Consider the following 18,446-nt stretch of genomic DNA (forward strand, 5'->3'; position numbering starts at 1 on the left):
TCTGTTAGTTTATTTAATGATATTGGAAGTGAAGAACCAAGCAGAGAAATAATAGAAAATTTTTTAACAGAGTTAACTTCCGAAGAAACCCATACTGGACGAGCCTCTTGATTAATGTAATGTAAACAAAACGTAAGATTTCGTATATTAACTGCCCAGTAATAAAACCTAAAGTTAGGTAAGGCTAGACCTCCGTTCTTTTTAACATTCTGAAGGTGGACTTTATTTAGTCTAGGATGTTTATTATTGTATATGTAGGAAGATGTAATTGAATCAAGAGAGTCAAAGAAAGGAATAAAAACAGGTAAAGCCTGAAATAGATATATACCTTTAGGTAAAATATTCATTTTAATAGCATTAATTTGGCCAATCAATGATATAGAAAGGGGAGACCAATTTGATAAAACCCTTTTCACATAGTGCGTAAGGTGAAAAAATTTTCTTTAAATAAATGTTTATAATTTTTAGTAATTGACACCCCCAGATAGGTAAAATGATTTCTTACAATTTTAAAAGGAATGTTAATATTGAATGGTACCAGATTATTCAGAGGAAAAAGAGCACATAAATGAGGTATAAGCAAAGAGGAAAAGGCATTATAGAATTCTCCAGGAAATCCATCAGGACCCAAGTCTTTCCAGAATGTAAAGGTCGCACAACCTCGGCAATTTCCTCATATGTAATAGGAAGATCCAACTGTTTTCAGTTTTCAGTAGAAAGCATAGGAACATTTAATTGGTCAAATAAATTATTCATTACAGTATTATCTTTAGGAAAATTAGAACTGTCAAGTTTAAAATAGAATTCTCTATAAGTATCATTTATTTCTAAAAGATCAGTTGTCCTCTCACCATTGGCTTTCGAAATTTCTTTATTTTGCTGTCTAGCTCTGGAGATTATTAATTGGTTAGCCAGTAATTTATCTGTTTTATCTCCATGAATATAAAATTGACTTTTATCTTTTAAAAGTTGGCTTTAAATTGGATATGTTAAAAGAAGATCATATTTAGTTATAGTTTCAACTCGCCTTTTATATAAAGCCGGATCTGGATCCAAAGCGTATTTTTGATCTAATAGTTTCAGTTGATTAACTAGATCGGCTCTTTCTCTGTTAGCTTTTTTCCTAATGCTTGCCATATAAGAAATAATTTGACCTCTAATAAAGGCTTTAAAAGCATCCCAAATAATAAGACTAGAAATCTCTTCTGACGAATTCTCTTTAAAAAAGAGAGTAATTTGTTTCTCCATAAATTTAAAAAATTTTTTATCAGATAACAAGGTTAGGTTAAAACGCCAAAATCTGTTTGTCTGAGGGAGCCCAGGGAGATTTAAAGATAGGAGCACGGGAGTATGATCTGAAAGAGCAATCTCTTTATAGTCACAGGATCGAACTGATGAAATCATTTGATTATCAATAAAAAAGTAGTCAATCCTGGAATATGTATGGTGAACATGAGAGTAAAAAGAATATTCCTTATCTTCTGGGTGCAAAAAACGCCAGGCGTCAGTGGCACCAGTTTTCATTAAAAACGATTGAAGAAATAAAGCTGATTTATTAGGAGCAGCTAATTTAGTGGATGACCTATCTAGTTTGGAATCTAACCAGCAATTAAAATCTCCTCCTAAGAGTAAAAATTCAAATCTGGTAGGAGTGAAAAAAATCATTCAAAAAATCCTTGGTCATCCGTATTTGGATTATAAATATTAGCCAATACCATTGGTCTATTATTTATTTTTGCTGATACTATAATGAAATGACCATTAGTATCAGTTATTACCTTATGTTGATCAAATGAAACTGTCTTATCTATAAGAATTGAAACCCCTCTAGATTTAGCTTGAAAAGAAGAATGAAATTGGAGCCCATTCCATCAATTAAAAAAACGTGAAACATCACAGTTACAAATGTGAGTTTCTTATAAAAAGATATTAGAGGCTTTGAGTTTTTTAATATAGGCAAAAATCTTATTTCACTTCAAAAGATGATTTAAGCCTTTCACATTAAAACTAAGCAAATTAATAACTCGATCCATTCTAATATTATTTAATTGTAGGTAAAAAGAGAATAATGAGCAAACCATTGGAATGTACCAGCAAAAAGTACTACAGTAGAGTTGCAGATAAGGTAACTAAGCAACAGATTTGGTTCACAGCCCCCAACACCCAAAGAGAACAAGCCAGCTAAGAAGCAGCTGGCACCTACCTAAGGACAGTTTAACCCCAATTATCTCTGCTCAATAACTTCAAGGTTAGTAAAATTCCAACCCAATCATAACAATAAGATAAACAAAGAAACCACAGTTACAAATGTAAAAAAACAAGTGTTCTTAGTTCAGCACAGCTTTTACATGTTTTTTTCTTATTTCAAACTATATTGAAAAAAAGATACAAAACAAGAACAAGAACAAAAAAATCAAAAAACATAATCATCCAAAGTGATTACTATAAAAAAAAATGAAAAAAAATAGAAAACAAAATGCTCATAGCGAGGAATATGAAATCATTCAGTGGGAGTTTCCAGAAAAATCTGGGCTTCTTCAGACGATTGAAACCACTTTTGCGAGCCATTTTTCAGTGTGATTCTGAGTCTTGCAGGGAAGCGACGTGATGGCTTGTGCCCTTTCTGATACAGATCTGACATAACCTTTTTAAATTTAACCCGTTCCTTCATAATCTCGGGTGAGTAATCTTCAACGATTCTGATCTGACAATCTTGATAGTTAATCATTCCTCTACGACATGCTTTCCGTATTAGAAGCTCCTTAGTTTGAAAGTCATGGAGAGAGATGATGACTGATCTGGGTTTGACTTGCGTAGGAAGTTTAAAAAAAGATATTCTGTGTGCTTAGGCAAAGATTCTAGAAAACCAGGAAATAACTGAGTCAAAAACTTTGCAAAGAATTCGGTAGGTTGATTACCTTCAGTCTTTTCTGGTAATCCTAGAATTTGGAGATTGGATCTTCTGCTTCTGTTTTCTAAATCAGTAATCTTCAGCTTTAATCTTTCATTGTCTTTGGCTTGCTTTTTACAAAGGTTCTGTAAGTCATCAATTTTCCCATCCAAAACCGAAAGAGAGGCTTTGTTCACTTTAATTTGTCCTTCATGATCTTCCAGGATTCTTTGAAAAGAGTCGAATTTGGCATTAAGTTGTTGAAGCTGCTCGAAAATAGCTTCCAGAGTTGCAGGAGGAACATCTTCCTTAGTGGTTTTCATAGCCTTAGCACCCCTTGTATTCATAATAAGATAAAATCGCGTTTAAATTTACTACCAAGGGTGAAAAGGAAGGATTTCAAATCGGGTTGAAGTGGTTTGCTATAGTGAGAGCTGCAGCAAGTAGCTGTTACTCCATCAACGGCCAGCAGAGCTTCTTCTATTAAGGAAATTTATTAAGGATATTAATACTGGGGAAGTTAAAGTCCCCCACTATGACAACCCTGTTGTTTCTGCTCCTTTCCATAATCTGTCTACATATCTGTTCCTCCATCTCTTGCTGGTTACTGGGAGGCCATCAGCGTAATTGCACCTATCCTATTTCTGAGCTCCACCCAAATTGCCTCTGTGGATGAGCCCTCCAGTGTGTCCTCTCTGAGTGCTGCTGGGACATCCTCCCTCATCAGTAGTGCAACCCCTCCACCTCTTACCCCCTATCTATCACAACTGAAATAATGAAACCCAGGAGCGATGAGCTGCCAGTCCTGTCCTTCATGCAACCAGGTCTCTGTAATGGCAACAACATCATAATTGTCAACAATCCAGAAATGTGAAGCTCACTGTCCTACACCATCCCTTCAGCCACACATTCATCTGACCTTTCTTTCTACTGCTATACTCAATAGCTTGTGATACTGGAAATAATTCAGAGATCACAGCTTTAGAAGGCCTGCTCTTTAATTTGCTACATAATTCACTGAATGCATATTGCATGAGATTGTTCCTTTCTCTAAGCATGTCATTGATATCAATATGTAACCAGCTGTTCATCCTCCTCCTTTTCACCTTCCTTAATGTCCTCCTCTGATACCTTCCTCATTAAGTAATGATAGCAGGGAAAAGAAGACATGGGTAGGATTAGCAATTGGCTCTCAAAATGTGACCTCTTGATTGGGTAGAGCATAAGTGGAGATTTTTATCTACAGATTGATGGGGAGATTTTAATCTCTGTTATTGATTGGATGAACTGAACTGGCAAGGGTACCTTAGAAGGATTTGTGGAGTGCATCAGGGATTACTTCTTGGAGCAGTATCTTATGGAACCCACCCAGAACCACGACATTTTAGATTTGGTCATGAGTAAAGGGGAAGGATTAATAAGAGATATTGTGGTTAAAGATCCTCTAGGAGGTATTGACTACAACAGAACACCAAATGCAGTTTGAGGGTGATCATCACGGGACCAAGCTGCTATCTTCAACTTAAATAATGGTATGAAGGTGGAGTTGTCTCAGATGGACTGGGAAAACAAATGAAGAGACAGGTCAGTAGATTAACATAGAACAGTACAGCACCATTTGGCCCATGATGTCTGTGCTGGCCGTGATGTCAATTTAAACTACTACTACCTGCCCCTACATTATCCATACCCCGCCATTCCCTGTATGTTCATGTGCCTGCCAAAATTCATTTTAAGTATTACTCTCATTTCTGCTTCCTCCATCCTCCCCTGCAGCACCCTCCAGGAATCTGCCATTCTCTGCGTAAAAAAAAAACTTGCCTTCTAAGTCTCCTTCAAATGTTCCTCCTCTTACCTTAAAGTTACGTTCTCTAGTATTTGACACTTCTGTCTTGGGGGAGGCTCTATCTATCCGATCTATGCCTTTCATAATTTTATATACATCTATCAGGTCATCCCTCAGCCTCTGATGCTCCAGAGAAAACAATCCAAGTTTGTTCAACCTCTCCTAGTAGCTACTACACTCTTACCCACGCAGCATCTTGGTGAACTCCTTCTGTACCCTCTCCAAAGCCTCTACATCCTTCCTGTAATATGGCAACCAGAAATACACTCAATACTTGTGTTGTCACTTTCAGGGAGCTATGGACTTGCATCCCAAGATCCCTGTGAATACCGATATTGGCTACTCCCCAGTCCTCCTGGACCTCGCCTGTGGATACAAAGATCTCTATCAAGGCCCTGGCAAACTCCTGCCTTGCCTCTCTCAATAAACTGGGATAGATTCCATCAGGCACTAGGGACTATCTACCTTAATTTTCTTGAAGACCCAACAGCTGCTCCTCCTCGATGCCAACAAGCCCTAGAATATCAGCATATCCCACACTGATAGCCCACTTTTCATTGGTATTCACCAAGGAGCAAGTCCTGAAAGTCCTTTTCGGTGAATACGCTGCAAGATACTCATTTAGTACCTCAACCATTTCCTCTGGCTCCAGGCATAAATTCCTTCTTTTGTCCTTGAGTAGTCCTACCCTTTCCCTAGCTACCCTCTTGTTTTTAATGTATGTATAAAATGCCTTGGGATTTTCCTTAATCCTACCTGCCAAGGATATTTCATGGCTGCTTTTGGCCCTCCTGATTCCCTGTTTCTTTCTTGCTTTCTTTGTATTCCTTAAGGTCCTGTCTGATTTCAGATTCCTAAAGTTTACATATGCGTCTCTTTTCTTTTTGACTAAATTTACAACATCTCTCATCGTGCAGGGTTCCTGAACCTTACCATCCTTGTCTTTTTTCCTCACTGGAATATCATGAATTCTGATCAGCTGGTCTTTAATGTCCTACATGTCAGATGTGGACTTACCCTTTAACAGCTGCTCACAATTTACTCTCCCCAGTTCTTGCACAATAATGTTGTAATTTGCCTTCCCCCAATTTAGCACTTTCCCCAGAGTTCCAGACTTATCCATAACTATCTTAAAATTTACAAAATTATGATCACTGTTCGCAAAATGCTCTCCCACCGAAACCCCAATCACTGACCAGGCCCCTTTCCTGGTTGGACCATTTACATACTGTTTTGAGAAACCCTCTTGGATACACCTAATAAATTCTGCCCATTCTAAAGGTCTTGCACCAAGCAAGTTGCAGTTAATATTGGAGAAATTTAAGTCACCCAATACAACAACCCTGTTGCATTTACATCTTTCCTTGATCTGGCTAACATGTCTATTCCTTTATCTCCTGCTGGCTATTGGGAGGCATGTAGAGTCTTACAGCATGGAAACAGGTCCTACGGCCTAACCCGTCCATGCCGACTGTATTGCCCATCGAGCTAGTTCCATCTGCTTGTGTTTGGCCCCTAGCCCTCTAAACCTCTCCTATTCATGTACTCTTCTAGATGGCTTTTAAACCTTGTTAATGTGCCTGCTTCAACCACTATTTCTGGCAGCTTATTCCAAATACGCACCACTGTTTGCATGAAGAAGCTGCCCCTGATGTCTCTTTTAACTCTCTCGCCTCTGATCTTAAACTAAGCCCTCCTGTTTTTAGCATCTCCTCCCTGAGAAAAAGACTGTGCTTTCACTCTGTCTATGCCCCTCATGATCTAGTAAATCTTTATCAGGTCACCCCTCAATCTCCTACATTCCAGGTAATAAAATCTATGCAACCTCTCCTTGTAACTCAGGCCCCCAAGTCCAGGCAACATCCTAGTAAATCTTTTTCTGCATTCTTTCTAGGTTAATAACATCTTTCCTATAACAGGGTGACCGAAACTGTACATGATACTCCAAGTGAGGCCTCACCAATATCTTTTATAACTGCAACATAACTTCCCAACTCACTGCCCTGGCTGACAAAGGCCAGCATGCCAAATGCTTTCTTCACCACCCCATCTACCTGCGACGCCACTTTCAGCGAACTATGCACTTGCACTCCTAGGTCCCTCTGTTCCATAACACTCCCCAGGACCCTACCATTCACTGTATAAATCCTACCTGGTTTGATCTCCCAAAATGCAATACTTCACGTTTATCTGGATTGAAAGTCGTTTGCCAGTCCTCAGCCCACATCATAGCTGATCCAGACCCCCTGTAATTTTTCATAACCTTTTACACTGTCTACAACACAAGCTATTTTAGTATCATCTGCAAACTTACTAACCAATGCCTTGTACATTTACACATAAATTGCTTATATAAATAACAAGGGTCCAAACACCAATCCCTCGGTACACCAGTAGTCACCCATCTTCATTCTAAGAAACAACCTTCAACCACCACTCTCTGCTTCCTACCTTCAATCCGATTTTGAATCCACCTTATACTAGTTCTCTCTGGGTTCCATGGGACCTGCCTTCCAGACCAGCCTACTATGTGGGAGCCTGTCTAAATTACAAACAACAAAGGTGCCGGCACCGACTCCCATGGCACACCACTAGACACAGACCTCCAGTCTGAGAAACAACCCTCAACCATCACTTTCTGCTTCCTAGTATTGAGCCAATTATGAATCCAATCAGTTATCTCTCCCTGGATTCCACGCGATCTCACTTTCCAGACTAGCTTACCATGAGGGACTTTGTCAAAGGCCTTGCTAAAGCCCATACAGATAATATCCATTGCCCTACCCTCATCTACCCTCTTGGTTACCTCCTCGACCTTTGTCAGACCAACTTCCCAAGAACAATGCTGTACTGACTGTCCTGAATCCTGTCTCTCCAAATGTTGGTAGATTCTGTCCCACAGAATCCCCTCCAGCAATTTACCCACCATTGATGTCACTGGCCTGTAGTTTCCTGGCTTGTTTTTGCTACCCTTTTTAAACAATGGTACCATATTAGCCACTCTCCAATGCTCCGGAACTTCACCTGTGGCCAGAGCTGAAGCTAAAATCTCTGCAAGGGCCTCTGCAATTTCTTCTCTAGCTTCCCACAAGGTCCAAGAATGCACCTGGTCAGGCCCTGGGGTTTTATCCACCTTAATGCACTTTAAGGCCTCCAATACCTCTTCCCTGGTAATTCATATGTGGACCAAGACGTCACCACTCATTTCCTTCATTTCCTTAGCTTCCATTGTCTTCTCCACAGTAGAAAGTGAAGAGAAACATCCATTAAAAAATCTCACATCAAAACCCTCGAATGTTGAGCTGCCAGACCTGCCCCTCTCTCAGCCAAATCTCTGTAATGACCACAACATCATAGTTCTGTGCACTAATCCAGTTCACCTGCCTTTATCCATGATACTTCTTGCATTGAAATAGCCTTCGGCCCATCGGTCCCGCCATGTTCATTAACCTGGCCCTGCTTGTCCTTTCTCTATCAGACTTACTTGGCCTAACCTCTACCTTCCCCTCAGTCCCTCCACTTGATGACCTGCTGCTCTGGTTCCCACTACCCTGACATACCAGTTCAAACAATGGGCAAATCTCCATGCAAGAATATTGTTCCCACTCCAGTTTCGGAGGTGAAACCCATCCTTGTACAAGCCCCACCTGCCCTGGAAGAGACCCCATTGATCCATGTACTTGAAACCCTCCCTCCTACGCCAGGTACTTAGCCACGCATTCAAATTTACTATCTTCCTATTTCTGGCATGGGGAGTAATCCTGAGATTACAACCCAAGAGTCCTAAACAGTGACAGATATTCAAACATCTAGTCCTTAATGCTCAGCATGAATTTATGTCAATTAAAAAGAGGATTCCATGAGCAAGAGGCACAATCTGTAGTTAAAATAGGAGGTCAAGGATAATGTTAAAATGGAAAATAAGTTATACAGAGTGGCAAGCGATGGTAGTAGGCAAGTGGACTGGGAAGGATCCAGCAGTGAAAGACTGAAAGCTAATAAGAAGAGTCCCTTTGGTAGGACCCTTAGGAGCATTGATGTACAGAGGGATCCTGAGGTGCAAGTACATAGCTCTCTGCAAGTGGCAACACAAATAGATGGGGTGGTAAAGAAGGTGTATGGCATACTTGCCTTTATTTGTTGGGGTATTGAGTATAAAAGTCGGGTTGCAGCTGTATAAAACTTTGGTTAGGCCACCATTTGGAATCTTGTATGCAGTTCTGATCACTTCACTACAAAAAGGCTTTGGAGAAGGTGCAGAAGAGGTTCACCAGGATACTGTCTGGATTAGAGAGTATTAGCTATAAGGAGAGGTTGGACAAGCTTAGATTGTTTTCTCTGGAGTGTCAGAAGCTGAGGGGAGACCTGCTAGAAGTTTATAACATTATGAAAGGTAGATAGTCAGAATCTTTTTCCCATGGTGGAAATGTCAGTTACTAGTGGGAATAGCTTTAAGGCAGTTCAAAGGAATTCACCAGGCTAATTCCTGGTGAATCTCCCTGGTGAAGGGTTGTCCTATCAAGAGATGCCAGACAGCTTGGGTCTGTAACCTTTGGGGTTTAGAAGAATGAGGAGTGACCTTGTACAAACATACAAGATCCTAATGGGGCTTGACAGGGTAGATGTTGGTTTAACTAGTGGGAAAATCACAAACAAGGGGACATTGCTACATGTAAGACAGATGTGTAGAAATTTCTTCTCTGAGGGCAGTAACTCTCTGGAATTCTGTGCCCCTAAGGGTGGTGGAGGCCAGATTATTAGATAGATTTAAGGTGGAGATAGATATGAAAGATTGAGGATTTGAGGGTTATGGGGAATTGGCACAGAAGAGGAGTTGAGGTCAGCAGAGATCAGCTATGATTATATTGAATGGTGGGGCAGGCTTGAGAGGCCTGGTTGCCTACTCCTGCTCCTATTTTCTTGTGTTTTGTTCTCCTTAGTAAACCAGATAAGAAGTATTCACTTAAGGCTTCACTTAGCTCTCCCAGTTCCATGCACTGTTTGCCATTTTGGTCCCTAATGGGCCCTTCTCATGGCCTGGTTACTCTCTTGTATTTAATATACTTTGGGATTTTCCTTAATCTTGTCAGTCAATAGTACTTTACACACCCTCTTCATCCTTGTCAGCTTTTTAATTCATTGTTGCTGAGTTAAATTTCTGGAACTCCTTTTCATACAATTTTGTAGCAAGACCGTCACTACAGTAAGGCACAAGAGACTGCATATGTTGGAATCTGGGCACACACAAACGCTGGAGGTACTCAGCAGGTCAGGCAGCGTCTATGGAGGGAAACGGACAGCCAACATTTTGGGATGAAACCCTTCATCTGGAGTCAAATAGTGATTTCATTACATTGACTTCAGCTACTTCAGCTAGTCACGGATGTGTACCACCACCATCTCAAAACATCTGAGGATCTGCAGCAAACACCGGCCTTGCTAACAGCACCCTCCTTAAAATAATCTAAAACAAAAATATTGGTATTTAATTGTTACAATTTAATGTCCAAGGTTATTTCCCTTGTTCTTTTTAAGGTGGGAGAAGCAGCTTCCTTGTACAGAAGAGCTCAGTGTTACAGACAGTCTGCAAAGTGCTTTGAACAACTGTGCCAATTTGAATTGGCTCTCAAAATGCTGTGTTATGGTGAATTGTATGAAGAAGCTGCACAGGCTGTGTTGAGGTAATGTTTAGACATCTGCAATCTTTTTTTCTAATATTATGTTACACATTTAAAAACATTGCTGTAGGAATCTTGCTTCATACCATCTGATATAAATCACCTTTCTTTCTTGCTTTACAGTTCTTTGTATGCCAGTTATTCATTGTTTGTTGTCACTTAATTGTACTGGCACTCACATCTATTATTCGTTGCTTTTGGTAGATCCATCACTAGAGCTGTTTACAGTTGATATAAGCAGACTGATGAGGGTACACTACATTGTATTTGACATGTATCTGGCTTGTCATAGAGTAATACAACAAGGAAACAGGCCCTTCAGCCCAAATTGTTGATGCCAACCTAGCTGTCTACCTGAGCTAATCCTATTCATCTGCATTTGATATTAGTACTTGTATTAGTTTATTATTGTCACTGTACCGAGATACAGTGAAAAGCTTTTTGTTTTGCGTGCTATCCAGACTGATCATGCCACACGTAATTACATCAAGGTAGTCGAAAGAAAACAGAATGCAGAATATAGTGTTACAGTTACAGAGAAAGTGAAGTTCAGGTAGACAAATAAAGTGCAAGGGCAATGACGAGATAGATTGGAAGATTAAGACTTCAAGAACTTATCCTTTAGTGTATGAGAGTTCCGTTCAAAAGTCTAATAACAGTGAGGTATAAGCTGCCCTTGAGACTGGTGGTTCATGCTGTCAGGTTTTTGTATCCTCTGCCTGACGGGAGTTGGGAGAAGAGGGAATGACCGAGATGGGAGGGGTTCAAAATTATGTTAGCTGCCTTCCCAAAGCGGCAGGAAGTGTAGATGGAGTCAGTGGAAAGTAGGCTGATTTGCATGATGGACTGGGCTGCGTTTACAACTCTCTGCAATTTCTTATGGTCTTGGGCAGAGCATTTGCCATACCAAGCTGTGATGCATCCGGATAGGATGCTTCCTATGGTGCATCTATAAAAATTGGTAAGAGTCATCGGGGACATGCGAATTTCCTTAGACTTCTGAAAAAGCATAGGCGTTGGTGTGCTTTTTTTGACTGTGGCATTCATGTGGCTGGACCAGGACAAATGGTTGGTGATATTTAGACCTAGAGACTTGAAGCCCTCATCCTTCTCCACCTCAGCACAATTGATACAGACAGGGACGTGTATTTCACCCTGCTTCCTAAAGTCATTGATCATCTCCTTTGTTTTGTTGACACTGAGGGAGAGGTTGTTATCTTGGCACAACATTATTAGACCCTCTATCTCCTTCCTGTACTCCATCTTATTGCTGTTTGAGATCCGGCCCATTACGGTGGTGTCATCTGCACACTTATAAATGGAGTAGGAATGGAATTTGGCCACACAGTCATGTGCATATAGGGAATATAGTAAGGGGCTGAGGATGCAGCTTTGCGGAGCACCGGTGTTGAGGATAATCATGGAGGAGGTGTTGTTGCCTTTCTTTACTGATTGTGGTCTGTTGCTCTGGAATTTGCAGATCCAGTTGCAGAGGGGGTGCAGAGTCTAGGTCTAGGAATTTGGAGATGAGTTTGTTTGGGATTATGGTGTTGAAGGTGGAGCTATAGTCAATAAACCTTTCCTACCCATAAACCAGTCTAAATGTCTGTTAAATGTTGCAATTGTACTCGCCTCTCCTGCTTCCTCTGGCAGCTCATTCTATATGCCCACTACCCTCTGTGTGAAAAGGTTTCCCATTGGGTCCCTTTTAAATCTTTCCCCTCTCACCTCAAACCTATGCCCACTATTCTTAGACTCCCCTACCCTGGGAAAAGACTGTGACCATTAACCATATCTATGCCCTCTTCCAGCTTAATGATGTCCTTTCTGTAGCTGGATGACCAAAGCTGCACACGCTACTCAGGTGTGGTCTCACCAGTGACTCGTACAGTTGTAACGTAATATCACAACACCTGTACCAATGAAGGCAAGCGTGCTAAATGCTTTCTTCGCCACTCTGTCTACCTGTGGCTCTACTGTGGAACGATGCCCCGTACTCAAAGATCTTTCTGTTCTACAACACTCTCTGGGGCCCTACCATTTACTGTACAGGCCCTGCCTGGTTTACCTAGCCAAAGTGCAACACCTCACACTTGTCAGAGTTAAATTCCATCTGCCATTCTTTGGTCCACTTACCCAGTTGATCAAGATCCCATTGTAATCTTAGATAACACTATACCATTCCTATACCATTAATTTTGGGGGTCAATAAATCAAGAGCAGGCAGGAAATCCATCTGTGGGATAAAAGGGGGTGGAGGTGGAAGGCAAGATGGACATTATTCCGTTTGTTGAAAATACAGGCTTGGTTACTGCACTGACATGCAGCTCCCTGATCTGTAGATGGGTAGCCAAATTATAAATCTGAAATTTAAAAAAAATTGGTGATGTATACAGTATGTCCTTCAGGGAGAGAAATCTAGTGTCCTTTTTCAGATTGGCCTATGTACAACTCTGAACCCACCAATGTAATTGTTAAATGTTACAGGAAGGATGTGGAGGCATTGGAAAGGGTGCAGAGGAGATTTACCAGGATGCTGCCTGGATTGGAGGGTATTGAATATGAGGAGAGGCTTAAGGTGCTAGGGCTTTATTCACTGGAAAGGAGGAGGATGAGAGGAGACATGATAGAGGTATATAAAATATTGAGAGGAGTAGATAGAGTAGACAGTCAGCGCCTCCTTCCCAGGGCACCAATGCTCAAGACGAGAGGTCATGGCTTTAAGGTTATGGGTGGGAGGTTCAGGGGAGATGTCAGAGGGAGGTTTTTCACCCAGAGAGTGGTTGGTGCATGGAATGCACTGCCTGGGGTGGTGGTGGAGGCAGATACATTGAACAGGTTCAAGAGCTTGTTGGATAGGCATATGGAGGAACGTGAGATAGAGGGATATGCGGGAGGAAGGGGTTAGGTAGTGTGAGGGTGGTCTGATGGACGGCACGACACGGTGGGCCGAAGGGCCTGTTTTGTGCTCTATGGTTCTATGGTTGTCTGCAAGAGGTTTAATGGGATACTCAATTCAGGGAATCTTAAGAGATGGAGAATAAAAGCTGGCCTTGTTGATGACTTGCATTTCCCATGAATGAATAAGTGAAGAAAAGAAGGGATTACGGGTACACACTGTGGCCTAGTTTATGTGTACTGTTATTGACATTCCATGGAAAAGTGTTTGTTAAAAACAATGTGTCATAACTCGTGTATCACAAAGCTGGCAATTTTTCTTCTGCATCCTCCATGCATTTAGTGCACTAATTCATTGAGAACATACATAATGACATCCAGTAGCATCAACATAATACAGCATTTCCATGATTTTACAAAATGCATGAAGAGCCTGCATGTAGTGCAAGGTACTTTTTTAGAACAAGGTCTGCACATTGAATGTGCTAGTGCAGGTTTGCTCAGCACAAGTTAAAGGAAAGTGGGAAGTATCAGAAACTCATTGAATTCAAGTACTCAGAAATAACCCTTATTGTTATTCTATCTCAGTGTTTGGGCCATTAGAGGGCAGTAGACATCCAATCATGATGATGACCAACACCCCCTCATCTTTCACGCTGTTTTCCTCACTTTTTGCATGCTCCTAAATGGGGAGTTGTTTTATTTATTCATTTTTCATTATGTGAGAGTTGCTGGCAGGCCCAGCATCTATTGCCCAACTGCAATCGCCATTGAAAGGGTTGTGGTTAGCTGTTGTCTTGTACCTTCCAGTTAAGAGACTTCCACAGTGCCATTGGGTAGGAAGTTCCAGGATTTAGACCCAGTGACTATGAAGGAGCAGAAACACATTTTCAAATTGTGACAACTTGGGTATGAAATGATTGAATCCTGCATTCAGTTTGAGAGGGAGAAGAATGGTTGCAAGACTATTTTTTCAAACTTTAAAAAAGGCAGTTATGAGGTCATGAAAGCACAACTAGCCAAATAAGGGATTAGTCAATCGAGATGCAGTTTAAGTGGATCTTTCAGAATACACAGAATAGATATATTCCAATAGGAAAGAAAAATTCCAATCAGAAGATAAAGATAGTATCAAACTTAAAGTAAAGACATATGTAATGCAATTATGTTGCAATTATACAAGATGTTGGCGAGGCTATATTTGGACCACTGCGTTCAACTTTGGTCACCCTGTTATAGGAAAGATGCCATTAAATTGGAAAGAGTGCAGTGGAGATTTATGTGGATGCTGCCAGGATTCGTGGGACTGAGTTATTGAGAGATGTTAAGCAGGTTGGGACTATTTTTAAATGGAGCGTAGGAGAATGACAGGTGATCTTATAGAGGTGTATAAAATAATAAGGGGTATAGATAGGGTCATGCATAGTCTTTTTCCCAAGGTTGGGGAATCAAGAACTAGAGGGCAAAGGTTTAAGGAGAGAGGTTTATTAGGAACATAGAACAGTACAGCACAAGGCAGGCCCTTTGGCCCTCAATGTTGTGCCGACCTTTAAACCTCGCCTAAGACTATCTAACCTTCCTCCCACATATCCCTCTATTTTAAATTCCTCCATATGCTTATCTAGTAATCTCTTGAATTTGACCAATGTACCTGCCTCCACCACTGCCCCAGGCAGCGCATTCCATGCCCCAACCACTCTCTGGGTAAAAAACCTTCCTCTGATATCTCCCTTGAATTTCCCACCCATTACTTTAAAGCCATGCCCTCTTGTATTGAGCATTGGTGCCCTGGGAAAGAGGCGCTGGCTGTCCACTCTATCTATTCCTCTTAATATTTTGTACACCTCTATCATGTCTCCTCTCATCCTCCTTCTCTCCAAAGAGTAAAGCCTCCCTTAGTCTCTCCTCATAATGCATACTCTCTAAACCAGGCAGCATCCTGGTAAATCTCCTCTGCACCCTTTCCAACGCTTCCACATCCTTCCTATAATGTGGTGACCAGAACTGGACACAGTACTCTAAGTGTGGTCTAACCAGAATTTTATAGAGCTGCATCATTACCTCGCGGCTCTTAAACTCGATCCCTTGACTTATGAATGCTAACATCCCAAAAGCTTTCCTAACTACCCTATCCACCTGTGAGGCAACTTTCAGCGATCTGTGAATATGGACCCCCAGATCCCTCTGCTCCTCCACACTACCCAGAATCCTGCCATTAACTTTGTACTCTGCCTTGGAGTTTGTCCTTCCAAAGTGTACCACCTCAGACTTCTCCAGATTGAACTCCATCTGCCACTTCTCAGCCCAGCTCTGCATCCTATCAATGTCCCTCTGCAATCTTCAACAATCCTCTCCACTATCCACAACACCACCAACCTTTGTGTCATCTGCAAACTTGCCAACCCACCCTTCCACCCCCTCATCCAAGTCATTAATAAAAATCACGAAAAGCAGAGGTCCCAGAACTGATCCTTGTGGGGCACCGCTAGTCACAGCCCTCCAATCCGAATGCACTCCCTCCACCACAGCCCTCTGCTTTCCACAGGCAATTCTGAATCCACATGGCTAAGCTACCCTGGATCCCATGCCCTCTGACATTCTGAAGAAGCCTACCATGTGGAACCTTGTCAAGTCCATGTAGACCACATCTACTGCACTTCCCTCATCAATGTCTGGTCAGCTCTTCAAAGAACACTATCAAGCTTGTGAAGCAAGATTTGCCCTTCACAAAGCCATGCTGGCTGTCCCTGATTAAACTATGATTCTCTAAATGCCCATAGATCCTATTTCTAAGAATCCTTTCCAACAGCTTGCCCACCATAGATGTAAGGCCCACTGGTCTATAATTCCCTGGATTATCCCTACTTTTTTTTGAAAAAGGGGACAACATTTTCCACCCTCCAATCCTCCGGTACCATCCCCGTGGACAACGAGGACTCAAAGATTCTAGCCAAAGGCTCAGCAATCTGAAGGGCAACTTTTTCACCCAAAGTGTGGTAAGTATATGAAATGAGCTGCCGGAGGAAGTGGTTGAGAACCATAGAACCATACAGCACAAAACTGGCCCTTTGGCCCACCATGTTGTGCCGTCCATTAAACCACCCTCACACTATCTAACCCTTTCCTCCCGCATATCCTTCTATCTCACATTGCTCCATATGCCTATCCAACAAGCTCTTGAACCTGTTCAATGTATCTGCCTCCACCACCACCCCAGGCAGTGCATTCCATGCACCAACCACTTTCTGGGTGAAAAACCTCCCCCTGACGTCTCCCCCGCACCTCCCACCCACAGCCTTAAAGCCATGCCCACTTATCTTGAGCATTGGTGCCCTGGGAAGGAGGTGCTGACTGTCTACTCTATCTATTCCTCTCTATATTTTATATACCTCTATTATGTCTCCTCTCATCCTCCTCCTTTCCAGTGAATAAAGCCCTAGCACCTTAAGTCTCTCCTCATATTCCATACACTCTAATCCAGGCAGCATCCTGGTAAATCTCCTCTGCATCCTCTCCAACGCCTCCACATCCTTCCTATAATGCGGCGACCAGAACTGAACACAGTACTCTAAGTGTGGTCTAACTAGAGTTTTGTAAAGCTGCGTCATGACTTCGCGGCTCTTAAACTCAATCCCACGATTTATGAAAGCTAACATCCCATAGGCCTTCTTAACTGCTCTATCCACCTGTGAGGCAACTTACAGTGAACTGTGAATATGAACCCCCAGATTCCTCTGCTCCTCTATATTGCCAAGTACTCTGCCCTGGAGTTTGTTCTTCCAAAGTGTATCACCTCACACTTCTCCAGATTGAACTCCATCTGCCACTTGTCAGCCCAGCTCTGCATCCTATCAATATCCCTCTGTAAGCTCCGAAAGCCCTCCACACTATCCACAACACCGCCGATCTTAGTGTCGTCCGCAAACTTACTAACCCAACCTTCCACCCCCTCATCTAAGTCATCTATAAATATCACAAAAAGTAGATGTCCCAGAACCGATCCCTGCGGGACACCACTAGTCACTGCCCTCCAATCCGAGGGCACTCTCTCCACCACAACCCTCTGCAAGCCAATTCCTAATCCACACAGCCAAGCTGAAGAAGCCTACCATGAGGAACTTTATCAAACACCTTACTAAAATCCATATAGACCCTATCCACCGCACTACCCTCATCAATCTTCCTGGTCACCTCCTCAAAGAACTCTATCAGGCTTGTGAGGCAAGATCTTCCCTTCACAAAGCCATGCTGGCTGTCCCTAATCAGTCCATGATTCTCTAGGTGTTCATAGATCCTATCCCCTAGAATCCTTTCTAACAGCTTACCCACCACAGACGTAAGACTCACCGGTCTGTAATTCCCTGGACTATCCCTACTACCTTTCTTGAACAAGGGGACAACATTCGCCACCCTCCAATCCTCCAGCACCATCCCCATGGACAACGAGGACTCAAAGATCCTTACCAGCGGTTCAACAATCTCCTCCCTCATCTCTCGAAGCAGCCTGGGGAATATCCTGTCAGGACCCGGAGATTTATCTGTCTTGATATTATTTAACAAGTTCAACACATCCTCTCTCTTGATATCTACAACCTCGAGAACATTACCCTTACCAGCACTCCCTTCCGCGTCATCAAGACCCCTCTCCTTGGTGAATACCGAAGAGAAGTATTCATTGAGAACTTCTCCCACTTCCGCCGCCTCCAGGCACATTCTCCCACCTTTATCTTTAATCGGACCTACCTTTACCCTAGCCATCCTCCTACCCTTCACGTACTTGAAAAAGGCCTTGGGATTTTCCTTAACCCTACTAGCCAATGCCTTTTCATGTCCTCTTCTAGCTCTCCTCAGCCCTTTCTTAAGTTCCTTCCTCACTACTCTATATTCCTCACAGGCCCTGTCTGAACCTTGCTGCTTACACCTTATGTATGCTACCTTCTTCTCCCTAACTAGTCATTCCACCTCTCTCGTGACCCACGGTACCTTCACCCTGCCATTCCTTCTCTGCCTCACCGGGACATATTTATCCCTAACATCCTGCATAAGATCCCTGAACATCGACCACATCTCCATGGTACATTTCCCTTCAAAAAGGACATCCCAATTTACACTCCCAAGTTCTCTCCTTACAGCC

The 18,446-nt window shown here is 42.2% G+C and overlaps 1 protein-coding gene across 9 annotated transcripts in view; it reads left to right on the forward strand.

The window, feature by feature from the left end:
• LOC127574141 (TPR and ankyrin repeat-containing protein 1-like) overlaps window positions 1-18,446 on the forward strand; it is a 221,543-nt gene that overhangs the window by 160,843 nt on the left and 42,254 nt on the right. For all 9 annotated transcript variants that reach the window (XM_052022874.1, XM_052022876.1, XM_052022879.1 and 6 more), the window contains one exon: window positions 10,272-10,417. In XM_052022874.1, the coding sequence (XP_051878834.1) occupies window positions 10,272-10,417 (146 nt within the window). The remainder of the gene's footprint in view (window positions 1-10,271; window positions 10,418-18,446) is intronic.

This window comes from Pristis pectinata, chromosome 9 (genome assembly GCF_009764475.1).
Source record: "Pristis pectinata isolate sPriPec2 chromosome 9, sPriPec2.1.pri, whole genome shotgun sequence".
Classification (NCBI taxonomy): Eukaryota; Metazoa; Chordata; class Chondrichthyes; order Rhinopristiformes; family Pristidae; genus Pristis; species Pristis pectinata.